At 40.7% G+C, this 13,511-nt stretch overlaps 1 protein-coding gene across 1 annotated transcript; it reads right to left on the bottom strand.

The window, feature by feature from the left end:
- Positions 1-515: 515 nt before the first annotated feature.
- On the bottom strand, positions 516-13,157 carry LOC124253548 (proline hydroxylase buaE-like). The gene is made up of 8 exons (XM_046687352.1): positions 12,929-13,157; positions 9,878-9,996; positions 8,752-8,818; positions 8,038-8,151; positions 5,050-5,143; positions 4,526-4,614; positions 2,341-2,451; positions 516-1,157 (listed from the first exon to the last, which is right to left on the bottom strand). Exons 1-8 carry the CDS (start codon positions 13,097-13,099, stop codon positions 981-983), a joined length of 942 nt encoding a protein of 313 aa, XP_046543308.1. The 5' UTR covers positions 13,100-13,157; the 3' UTR covers positions 516-980.
- Positions 13,158-13,511: the final 354 nt, after the last annotated feature.

Genomic DNA, 13,511 nt, shown 5'->3' with positions numbered 1-13,511 from the left:
TTACCAATAAATTCAACCTTAAACATTCCAGGGCCATACCTGTTCAGACATAGTTATGTATGAAAAATTAATGTGTTTTTTTTAAAAAAAAGAGCAATTGTCATCATAAAATCAACACAGATTCCAATCATTTTGTCGTTGTTTACGAGTCAAAAGATCATACGTGTAAGAAAAACATGTTTTTCCATCGTGGTCATCACGAGACGTTTTATGAGCGTGTTGAAAACCTATCAAACAAACATACAGGGGGCGCTTTATTAAGTTCTCTGTGCATATTTGAGCCCTAGGACTGAAAGAATATGATAGCAGCCAGTGCTTCGCCTATACACAGAGTCCTATTAAATGGCTGAAAAATACTGCAACCTTAATACCGACATGGGCACTACTTCTGGTTTGGCTTAAACTCAGAGAACTACCATGTAATGTGTGAAGTCGATTGATCTGCTCACATAAACACAGGGGACTGGTTTACTTCAAAATACTAGTATGTAAGAAAAGAATTCTATTTTCAGACAGACAGACAGACATTTTATTCAGTAATAGGCCACTGGCCCAAAATACATTCATAAATATGATAATATGATAATATTCTATTTTCAGTGAACATGAACATCCAAACAGCAACGAAACATTTATGGTATCACTCAAAATTACGAACAGATATTTTGTCGGCTTATTGATAAATTTGAAAATCGACTCGTAACAATTATGAATTCAATACAAAGTAGTGCAAATACTGAGAATCGAGTATTAAACATTATGTTGCAAGATTGGGTCATTGATCAATTCAAGCAGAAATGCTTTCAAATAATGATGTCATATTTTTCCTCAACGAGGAACAAGACTGTGTAGAAGGAGTGGGGCAATTCATTTCATTCAGCAAAGTTTATACTGAAATAACACAAAGTTTGAAAAGTCAAGGGCTAGTGTTCTTTAGAGGAAATCATCATGTACATATATGCTTAATTTCTTTTTTTAAACTAATAAATCTGATGGAACTTGTGCTCCAGATAATCCAGGCTTGAGATGGATTCGTATTTGTTGGAACCATCTAGACTTTTAATGATGGTGTCATCATCAGGGTTGACAAAAAACGCGAGGGACTGTCGGTACTGGCGTTTCTTCACTTCCGATTCAGGAATCAGGACTCGGTGTTTCTGAAAATAGGAAACATTCATGAAATACTTGACACAACTATGGAACTAATTTGCTTTTGTGCACACGTTAGCCTTGTGTCTGGCTTCACTCTCTGAAAAGCAGCAATATTGGTTGTGTCGTGACCAAGAACCCATTCAAATAATGTTGACACAAATAAGCACAGGCACTTTTCGCTCTGAAAAGCAGCAATATTTGTTGAGTCGTGACCAAGAACTCATTCAAATACTGTTGACACGGATAACCAGACGGACTATTTCAACCTTGTCAGTGCAAATCTGCAAGTTTGTGGTACCAAAGCAGCAGTGTAATGCAGTGAGTAAGTGAGTGTGGGTTTATGTCCCTTTTAGCAATATTTCAGCAATATCACGGCAGCGAACACCAGAAATAGGCTTCACGCATTGTAACTATATAGGGAATCGAACCCGGGTTTTCGGAGTGGCTAGGCTACCGAACCGTTCAGTGCCATGCTGCTTAACGTTTAAATGCATTACTATTTACGCCCAGTCTCTTGTCAATTCCTGTCTCTTGGTTTTGGTATAATGTTGCTGATCTATAAAAGCTTAATTTCGTTTATTTCCCAACTGAAGTCAAGCCTATGCAATTGCCACAAGTAATTGCAACAAGAAAAAGTGTCAACGAGGTCGATTGCAAACTAAAGGGTATGTTTAATCTTATTTGGTCAACTTTATCCATAGACGTCTTATTTGGTTAGCTTGACCCTAAAACGAGTTTCAGAATGGACACAGGCTTTTGTTTAGTTAAAGATTTTCGAAAGTGTGTTCAAAAAGGTTAAAAGCCGAATAATATCAGAATGAGTAATATCTGTTGAGATTAAATACAACTGTTGTTAGGGGACATACTGAAGGTAACATAAATAACTGTTAAATTGACGAGAATATGATGAGCGATTATGTCCATGTTCAAGCTAACAACAAGTCTGTAGGCGACACTGAGACCTGTCATGACAGAATGGTGTGTGTGTAGAATCCATGAATAGAAATGCGTCTCAGACCGAGAGTTATGAGGCATTAACAATTGGAATGTACAATCTCAACCCAAAAACAAATATAAAATTAACGTTCACAAGCCTATTTCGAAAGAAAACTGAGGTTACTCGTTTCTGGCCTTGTACAGTGTATTGTAAAACCACTGATCATGGTCGGATGTTTATTGTGTGCTCACTGCGGCTCTAATCTTATCTGCAGTCCATCGCTGCATCATGTCACCGATGTTGACTACGATGGCGCCGGGGACAGAATTGACAGGAACATATACGTCATCAGTGTTCATCACCTGAAACATGTCATACCACATACATGTCATCAGTGTTCATCGTCTGAAACATGTCATACCACATACATGCCATCAGTGTTCATCGCCTGAAACATGTCATACCACATACATGTCATCACTGTTCATCACCAGAAACATATAACACATACATGTCATCAGTGTTCATCACCTGACAAATATCATACCACATACATGTCATCAGTGTTTATCACCTGAAACATGTCATACCACATACATGTCATCACTGTTCATCACCTGAAACATGTCATACCACATACATGTCATCAGTGTTCATCACCTGAAACATGTCATACCGCATACATGTCATCAGTGTTCATCACCTGAAACATGTCATAGCACATACACGTCATCAGTGTTCATCACCTGAAACATGTCATACTACATAGTTATCATCACCACCTATCAACTCAAACATGTAATACCACATACCACACAGTCACCAGTGTTCATCACCCACATACACCGAAAGTGAGACCGCCTCCGTGGTGTAGCGGTTAGAGCGTCCGCCCGCTTCAGTCTGGGCTAGTGCAAGCAGACGCACATACACATACACACGCATGCACGTCGTCATATGAAGCGAAATATTCTCAAGTACGACGTTAAATCCAATTTCACCTCGCCTCACCGAAAGTAAAACATCACCTCTCTGAAAATAGAGGACATGGACATGTTTTGTCAATTGAATTCATTATAAACGCATGGGCTGAATCAGTGTTCATCGCCAAATACACGTACTACATACGAGGGGGTATCAAAAAGTTCTAATTATCCCCAAGAAGTTATTGCGCAATCAGGATAAAATTTTGACTGTAACATCAGTGATCCTTATCTAGTTAATGGACCAAGTACTATCTACTTCCTATATTCAGTCTTGTGCTAGTTGATCATACACACCAGTACCCCCAAGTATGGAGAATATTGAGGCGCGCAGAGTAATCAAGTTCTTGCACTTGATGGGCTGCACTGCACGACAAATTCACGATGAGATGAAATCTGTTTATGGTGATGATAACCCATCCTATGACACGGTTGTGACATCGAAAAGGAATTTCCAAACTGGTCACATGTCCCTCACAGATGAGCCAAGAAGTGGTCGCCCCTCATTTACTGATAATTTGGACACCGTGAACAAAGTCGAGGCGCTGGTTCAGGAAGATCGCCATGTAACAATACAAATGGTTATGCATGAGACCGACTTGAGTTATGGCAGTGCATGGAACATCATTCATAACCGACTGCACATGTCCAAAGTGTCAGCACGTTGGGTTCCTCGCTTACTGACTCATCTTCAAAGACAGACTCGACGGGACATGTCACGACAGGCATTGGAGCTTCTGTAGCAGGGTGAAGAGGATTTCTTCAGATATCTTGTAACCATGGACAAATGGTGGGTCTATTTGTATGATCCTGAGACAAAAGACTTGAGTAAAGAGTGGAAACATGCCACGTCACCACCTCCGAAAAAGGCCAAGATGCATGAAATCAGGGTACCTCTATTCAGCCGGTCTGCGCAAGGTCAAGAAACGGTGGCAGAAATGTGTAACTCGGGATGGTGACTATGTAGATAAATCATAAGGACAAGAAAACAAAATGAAGTTTGTACCCTGAATAAGTATTGGTGATAATTAGAACTGTTTGATATCCCCTCGTATATAGACTACGTCAGACACTCACACACACATACACGCACACAGCCGTGTGACGATGTCTTCAAAAACACCATCTAGTCAAAGCCTTCCTTCTTATAATAGTGGAAACATTGTTTACCATGTGATTTTCGTGATGTGTCTCTCAGCTGGATTGACACAGTTATGTTGGTTCTGATTCAACTATAACTGAACCGATCCTATTTGAACACGCAACGTGAGGTTACAGGATATATTTCCATGTCATCTGCGACCGCGTTAAGGGACTGTGAACTGTAATTAATATACATTGCAGAATGTATGGACGTATTATTTTCGAAATGGTTGAAGACATAACTAGATCCTTTTTCCGATTCTGGCATGTTATCGTTTAAATGTCTCTTTTTGAAACCCACAGAAATCCTTACCTCTAAGCCTCCAATGTCGTCTTGGAACAACAGTGTCACTGTCCCATAATCGGAGTGTTCTCCACAGCGAACTTGACCTGGCTTCACAGCTGTAGAAGCAGAATTGGAAAGTCTTTGTAGTTTACAAGAATGATAACATGCTCTTTAGAGATAACTGTCCATTTGAAATTACAATTACGTTTTTGTCTATATCTGTAATCCACAACAAAATAATACATGTCCTTTTTAAAGCAATAATGTTTCGTATCATATTAAAACATCACAAGCATATCTACCCATGCATCGTTCATTCATTCATTCATTCATTTATTCATTCATTCGTTAATCCATCCATCCATCCATCCATTCATTCATTCATTCATTCATTCATTCATTGGTAATTATATTGAAAATATTGGACGGAATTCATTCATCCAGCGGTACAATTATAGAATGGATACAGGACACCATGTTTAAACATGACCACAACCATGACAATTCTCCAAAACACCCCAAATGAATATGAAATTATCATGAAAACTCACGTCCAGTTAGAGGAGGGTAGTAGTTGCTTCTGAGAGTGGTGCTGTTCCCCTTCCTGCCCATCTGACGGTGGCAATCGCGGAGGAAGTTGCGATCCTGAAACACGAGAACTCGACCTCAGACACAGTCGCAAGCATCACAGGAAACTAAATATATATTTTCTCGAAGTATACATATCCGTTTGCATCATGTGTAGTGTACATGTGTAGCAAATAACTTCAACATCTAGATAGACAAAATTCACTTCATGTGGACCAATACCTCTTTTCAGTATCCTACCTGGAGTGTAAGACCGATAGACAGGATATGAATCTATATACTATGGATATCATACCTGGAGTTTAAGACCGATAGACAGGATATGAACCTATATATACTCTCCCAAAACAGAAACGCATATAGGAATTTCAACTGTATTTTTATGTTTATTTTGAAACATCTTGTAGGCTTTATGAGTCAATGAAATATAGCGAAATTGCACACTGGGAATGCAGACTTATCCGTCTTTGGCACCAACTCGAGGAAAGTAAGTTTGAGTGTCACATGGAGACGTGTGGTGGCGCTGAAGTCAATACCTCGTGTGACCACCGTGGGCATCCAGAACTGCACGGCATCGCCTCGGCATCGAACGAATAAGTCTCAGAATCTCGTGTTGCCCAATCGCAGCCCACTCTGCCTGTAGTGCCTGTGCGAGTTGCTGAAGTGTCTGGGGCATAGGGTTACGGCGTCGCACCCGTCTGTTCAGGGCATCCCACAGATGTTCGATCTGGTTCAAGTCCGGTGATCTTAAGGCCAGGGGAGCACATTGATGTTGTGGTTCTGGAGGAAGTCTCTAGTGTGACGTGCTGTGTGGGGCCTGGCAATGTCCTGTTGAAACAACTCTCTCTGGCGATCAATGATTGGAAGGAGGTGTGGGCGTAGGATTTCGTCACAGTACCGTTGAGCTGTCAGGTTACCCTGGATCATCACCAAATCACTTCTCCTATGGCAGGTGATCGCTCCCCACATCATAACACTGTCCCGGTCGAATCTGTCCACCTGGGGAACGCAAGCGTCGGCGAAATTTCGACGATGTTGTTGTCGAAGCACAGGGCCAAAATAAGGTCTTCTGGCACGTAAACCAGCCTCTCTCAACCTGTTCGTGGCGGTCTGTGCAGAAAGCCTCCTCAATCCGGGTATTTGTCGAGCGGTACTTGTCGCCGTAGCTGTTCGATGACGCAGCTGATGTACCCGGATGTAGCGATCCTGCGCCGCAGTGGTCGCTCGAGGTCGCCCACTACGAGGGGCATCTGCTACCGAATTCTGCCGGCGATATCTCTCACAGAAATGGTGCTTTGGTGAACATTCATGCGTCGGGAAACTGCATGTTGAGACTGGCCAGCTTCAAGCAAACCAATGGCGATATGACGGTTGGCTTCACTTAGACGTGGCATTTTGCGTTCGTCAACAATATTCCAAATACAGTGAATAATCGACAGACAGCGATCAACCTTTTATACCCCATCATTGAGACTATCTGATCCCCAACTTTCACGTGCATTGCATGTGAATTGTGTATTCTGTGACACTACACGCCGAAATTGAAAATCATGCTGCTAAATACGGGTATTTTACGGATGGTGCGTTTTGTTGTGATGTTTCAAAACATAAACACAATAAGACTCATAAACAGAGCAAAACCTTTTGTAAAATGAATCACGTTTTAATTCATTGCTACATGAAATTGCTATTTTTATGATGCGTTTCGTTTTTGGGAGAGTATATTATGGATATCATACCTGGAGTTTAAGACCGATAGACAGGAGATGAATCTATATGCTATGGATATCCTGCTTGGGGTTTAAGACCGATAGACAGGACATGAATCTATATACTATGGATATCATCATACCTGGAGTTTAAGACCGATAGACAGGACATGAATCTATATACTATGGATACTATACCTGGAGTTTAAGACCGATAGACAGGACATGAATTTATATACTATGGATATCATACCTGGAGTTTAAGACCGAAAGACAGGATATGAATCTATATACTATGGATACTATACCTGGAGTTTAAGACCGATAGACAGGATATGAATCTATATACTATGGATATCACAATTGGAGTTTAAGACCGATAGACAGGATATGAATCTATATACTATGGATATCATGCCTGGAGTTTTAGACCGATAGACGGGACATGAATCTATATACTATGGATATCCTACCTGGAGTTTAAGACCGATAGACGGGACATGAATCTATATACTATGGATATCATAATTGGAGTTTAAGACCGATAGACAGGATATGAATCTATATACTATGGATATCATACCTGGAGTTTTAGACCGATAGACAGGACATGAATCTATATACTATGGATATCCTACCTGGAGTTTAAGACCGATAGACAAGACATGAATTTATATACTATGGATATCCTACCTGGAGTTTAAGACCAATGACAGGACATGAATCTATAAACTATGGATATCCTACCTGGAGTTTAAGACCGATAGACAGGACATGAAACTATATACTATGGATATCATACCTGGAGTTTTAGACCGATAGACAGGACATGAAACTATATACTATGGATATCCTACCTGGAGTTTAAGACCGATAGACAGGACATGAAACTATATACTATGGATATCCTACCTGGAGTTTAAGGCCGATAGACAGGACATGAAACTATATACTATGGATATCATACCTGGAGTTTAAGACCGATAGACAGGACATGAATCTATATACTATGGATATCCTACCTGAAGTTTAAGACCGATAGACAGGACATGAATCTATATACTATGAATATCATACCTGGAGTTTAAGACCGATAGACAGGACATGAATCTATATACTATGGATACCATGCCTGGAGTTTAAGACCGATAGACAGGACATGAATCTATATACTATGGATATCCTACCTGGAGTTTAAGACCGATAGACAGGACATGAATCTATATACTATGGATACCATACCTGGAGTTTAAGGCTGATAGACAGGACATCAAGGACTCTCTCTGTCAGTCGTATGCAGTCGTCGAAGAATGAGAAGAAAGATGACTTAAATTCGGGAAGATCCGCTGGCCACGCCTGTATGAGACCACTGTTGTTACTAGGAAACTAGACAGAAAAGATATAAACAAGCGTTGTTGTGAAATACTTCAAGAACACGACAACGCTCACCCAAAGGCGCTAGTATAAAGGATTTAAGGAAGCATATTTTTTGTTTCATAAATTAGTAATGAAATGAGGCGTGTCTTCCGGAAAAAAGACAACAAATGGTTGTAATGACATCAGCTAACACATTACACATGACAATTGGACAGAATCCCGATGCTAAATTAGTGAGGTGTGGCAACTATAGCACAGTAACATATGTTATATTAGGGATCATTACACTTTCTTAGTAATGTACAAATTCTAGTATTTTTTGATGGGTAAGGTCCCATCCGGGATTCGAACCCACACCCTCAGAGTCAGGCACCTAATCGCCAGCACACAAAGTCAGACGCCTAGACCGCTCAGCCACCGCGGCTTCCACTATAGCCCAGAACAAGTAAATACATGACTGAAACTAGTGACTGAGAGCATGAGCAAATATCCAAACCACCGGAGTACGACTATACGCAGTCCGCCGAACCAGGACCCACAGACCGTATATAGCCACCTTAGAATAAACAGTGAAAGTACCCCATCATCCTTTGGTGTAAAGTTGAATGCTTCCTTTAAATCCGCAACCGATCCCTCGAAATTCAACCTAGGATAAAGAAAATAGAAGATTTTATACCGTTTTCGTGGGATCGAACCCCGGTCCGCCCTTGATCGTTGGTGTTACCTTCATCTTTTCATTGATTAACACGTGTGGGGCGGTAGGGTAGCTATGTGAAGCGTTTGCTCGTCACGTCGAAGACCAGGGTTTAATTTTCCACATAGGTACAATGTGTGAAGCCCATTTCTGGGCTTCTTTCTTCCCCATGATATTGCTGATCATGAAATATTGCTAAAAGCGGCGTCTGACTAACCACGCAGAAATCCACGTACTGTTTCAAGTGTCTTGTTGCCATCTACTACTACTAATAATCACGTTGAAATAATGTTTCCATATCTTAAGTTACCTGCTGATCTCGTGTCATATGCCGATTGTACCAATTGGTTGTGTTCTTGGGTTCTTGATGATCTTGACCATGACCTTAAGTATTTGCCCACTACTGTAATACATTTCCAAGATACTTCTAACACTATTAATCCACTGATCATCTCAGAGTCGTTTAGCATAACCGTGGTTTAAGACTAAGATGTGGATTCCTTAGGCTTCACTTCCATTTTGAGCAAGACACATTCAGCATTACCATTTATATGCATATTCTTAATGAACCGAAGTGAACTCTGGATGCCTCATACATCTCAGGTGTCAAGTCTTGCCATCAAGACGTGACTCATGATTGGAGGATAGGCAACAAATGAGCTATACATACTTCTAGCACGTTTGACTGGTGTCCACGTCAAGAATGGGACAAAACTATATGCACATATTTGTTGGGTACAGGTCAATGTCCAGCAATATCACGGTGGGTGACATCAATAACTTGAAAGTGGGACGATGGCTTAATGGCTGAGTAGACTATGGTAGAGCCTAGGGAAATTTAGAAGCGAGAGACTTTCTAGAAAACGCCATTTTTTGTTTTAAGTATTTTTCGAATAATTGTTGGATGTAGAAACATTTCAAATTAATACACAATATCTACTTACACATAGGTGAAATAATACCATATTGGCCAGGTTAATCAGAAACACAGCTACTACTCAGGTAACTCACGATTCGCTGTCCAGGGCAACATAGCCATGGTAACCATAACGGTGGTCCAGAACACATTTCATCTTCTCTTCCACAGGGTGATCAAAGAAGGACTTGGACACTCTGAACATAGCATCGACCTTGAATAACAATAGCACATTCATCGGCATGGAATATCAATAGCACAATCATCGACATGGAATATCAGTAGCTCAATCTGGACTATATGATTGTACTCCTCTAAAGGAACGAACATGTTTTACTGTAAAGATTTTATTGAAGATGAATGTCATGTTTAACTGCATGTCCTTTTATACTTAGTACTGTAAACATATGTTTTATATCCTATATTCTTGTGGCTTTTAAATGTTAGATAGTCTCTCGTAAGGCTGTAAAGATTATCTCAACGTTTTATTTATTTTGTTCTATGTACACATGTGTGATGTTGAGGTTGAGGTGAAACTCAAGGTCTGTCTGTCTGTCTACATCGACCTGGAGTAACAATAGCACATTCATCGACCTGGAGTAACAATAGCACATTCATCGACCTGGCCCCGATTTCTCGAAACAAACTTAAGTCTGAGTTTTGAGTTGGGTAGATAGGCTACTTAAGTTGTTTGGGCTTTTTATTTTAAAAATGCAGTTGAGTTAAAAAATCAGCTGTTTCAAATTGTCAAACTCAGTTTGAAATTTGAGTAAAAACTTAAGTTTTTTCGAGAAATCGGGGCCTGGAATAACATACAAGATCCATGTATGGCTTACCCGGTGAAACTCTGAACATGTCATAGATATGGTATAACGATACGACAATTAAATGCTCCAGTGGTCACAAGCAGTGTAGTTAAAGCTATAATCATTTTATTCAACGTTGTAGATAATACCTTGAATAAAGCCACTCTTTGGCGGCTGGTAACGATATCACAGGACACGGTTAGCCTTTTCTTAGACACTTTGTATCATCACTGATTGTAAAACGTGACCCATTCATATAATTTTCACAGCTATTTTCTTCCTTTACATCTACCGTAATTGGTTTCTGAGGAGAGTGAGGACTGGGTATTCTTTTGCACTGTGGCTCGGTATCTAATTCAACTGAGTGGAAGTTTCTGTTAGTGGAGTGAAGTCCCCGAAATTCATCATAAGCTAAGGGACTGTTAATATAGTACGGCTAGGGGGGTGATGAAGATTTTTGTGGAGAAGCATGTACAATGTGAATGACTCCCCCTAAAATTTATGTACAAAGAAAGTGCCCCCCCAATCTGCATGTCATGTACAAAGTCCCCCCCTCCCCCTTTCCATATTTTTAAAGCATAATTTTAAAATAGGTTTATGTATAATTGTAAAATAATTATAAAATAATTTTTTTGCTGACCCCCCTAGAAACATGTGTACAAAATTGCTGACCCCCCTACCTCCCCAGAACAAAATGGGCAACCCCCTTAAAATCATCATCTCACCAACACACACAGACACACGCACAGACACACAGACACACACAGACACAGACACAGACAGACATACAGACACACACACACACACACACACACACACACACACACACACACACACACACACGCCATAAATTATGAAAGGTCCCTAAGGATCAGATTTAAGTATGCTGAGTCAACTACAAAAGAAATGTGTGGTCCGAGATATGAAAACGAACCCAAAATGTGTTTTTTTATATTTGTACTTCTACACACCAGTCGTATTTCAACACTAACTGGATTGTCCATTGACTATTGCAATATCTGGCGTGTTAACAGACCGTTCTCCCATGGCAAGAGTACTTCCTTCTTGAGGCAAACCTTGTCAATGGCGGGTGCTACCAGCAGTTCAGGTGATGTTTACCCATTTCGCGAACACCTGGTGTCATCACTGATTTTTCAGTGATCTATTCATAGAATTTTCACAGGTGTTTTTTTCATTTACACCAAACGGATTTTTTTCTGGGTGTAATCAACACCGGGTATTCTTTATTTAAGAAAATCAGAAAGGTAGGATACTTTATAGATTACAAATTCTTTATTATATTATGATGCGACGTTTCGGTATGGAACATACTTTTATACATCTAGCAGTGATTAACAAAGGCAGCATGATGGTATGCATGAAATGGAGTACGAATAACTATGGATATTGGTAATTAATCAGCTGGGGCAAGCCAGCATGATGAGGAATAAATGTACATAGCTGATAGGATTAATTTGCAACGACAGCTACACCACCGGATTACTGCTATCCTTGCTGAAGCCAGCTCACAACCATCCACCCTGATAACTGCCAAAAAATAAAATATCAGTGACCCACATCAAGGGGCGGTTGGGCAGCCCAGTGGGTAAGCGTTCGCTCGTCACGCCGAGAACCCGGTTCGATTACCCACATGGGTACAATGTGTGAAACCCATTTCTGGTGTTCCCCGCCGTGATATTACTGGAATATTGCTAAAAGCGGCGTAAAACCAAACCCACTCACTCACAAGGACATCACCATTGCCCCAGCCGACAAGGACAAGGTCACAGTCATCCTGAACACATCAGAATTCCACATCCAAGATCCTCCAAGACCCCACCATCTAGAGCAAGGTCAAGAAAGGCCCTACTACAAAAGTCAACTGTGAGAAGCTGCCATCCAGAATGTATCCCACCTGTCTATGAACCTCCAAATCCGTACAATCTGAAGCTTTGTGTTCATTCAATGGACGTTATAAACAAATCAAACTGAACATTGAAAACGATACTGATATAACTGATAGTTCCAATAAATTAATCTCAAAAGTCTTCACTGGAATTGTGAACTTGTCTCTCTTGAACCTTCACACGTCATGACAAACACCGCTCATAATCAGTAGGTGGTCGAAGGAAGCAGGAAAAAACACAATGACCAATCTCATTAAAATCAAATATGTTATCGTACGATTCATTCCTGAGTGACGGCTGACGCCACCGACGAAGAAAGTACAACTACTGTATCAGTTTGGGCGACTAAGAATGACTAACACCTCCCAGCTGAATATGACAGTAACTTTTGATATTGTCCCTGACCTATATTCAAACAGGATACGTTGTTTACCTTTCTCTGCTCAATCCCATGGTTTGTCAGGTACAGGAAGCCTATTGTACTGAAGGCATCATATATCTCCTTGGCCGTGGTCTCCAGAATGTCATCCGTCACGGACGTTGTGTCTGCAACATTCAGTCCGTACTTCTGGAAGTCAACAATTGGGATAGCCGACGCCGCCATTGCTTCTCGCTACACCAAGGTCATGCAAAGGTTAGGCCGCCTAATAACATGCTTGGTGGGGCGTTTCAGATGAACTATTTTACATGAATATTCAACGACCCCCTTATTTCCATCCGGACTTTCTCCCTGTAGTGTTGTGTGTAAAGAAGTGTACCAGTAAACAGGTGTTAGCTCACTAAGGATCGTAAAGGGGCGCGTGAAAGCAGAGACCATATAATATGGTCTCTGGTGAAAGTAAGGCTAGCGATACAGCGAGACAGCAGGAGTGCAATACCGAGGTAAATGCATCACAGAGAGAGGGCAAAGTCCCCTCACGGTTCGCCCGTCAAATTGCACTCTCGTTCAAACTTTAGAAATCAAAATATTTACACGTATTTAGAAAATGATGATTCTCTGAATACATTTGCATGGG

Source organism: Haliotis rubra, unplaced genomic scaffold (genome assembly GCF_003918875.1).
Source record: "Haliotis rubra isolate DU_JTF1 unplaced genomic scaffold, ASM391887v1 Scf544, whole genome shotgun sequence".
NCBI classification, from domain to species: domain Eukaryota; kingdom Metazoa; phylum Mollusca; class Gastropoda; order Lepetellida; family Haliotidae; genus Haliotis; species Haliotis rubra.
Note: the sequence above shows the minus strand (reverse complement) of the source record. Positions and strands in the feature narration are given on the sequence as shown.

What these genes read in the sequence shown, in the direction of transcription:
- LOC124253548 (XM_046687352.1), bottom strand. Translation starts at nt 13,099, where the DNA reads ATGGCGGCGTCGGCTATCCCAATTGTTGACTTCCAGAAGTACGGACTG. An exon ending in ATGGGATTGAGCAGAGAAAG is followed by an intron (nt 9,997 to 12,928) that starts GTAAACAACGTA and finishes TTGTTATTCAAG; the next exon opens with GTCGATGCTATGTTCAGAGT. An exon ending in TTACACCAAAGGATGATGGG is followed by an intron (nt 8,152 to 8,751) that starts GTACTTTCACTG and finishes GGTCTCATACAG; the next exon opens with GCGTGGCCAGCGGATCTTCC.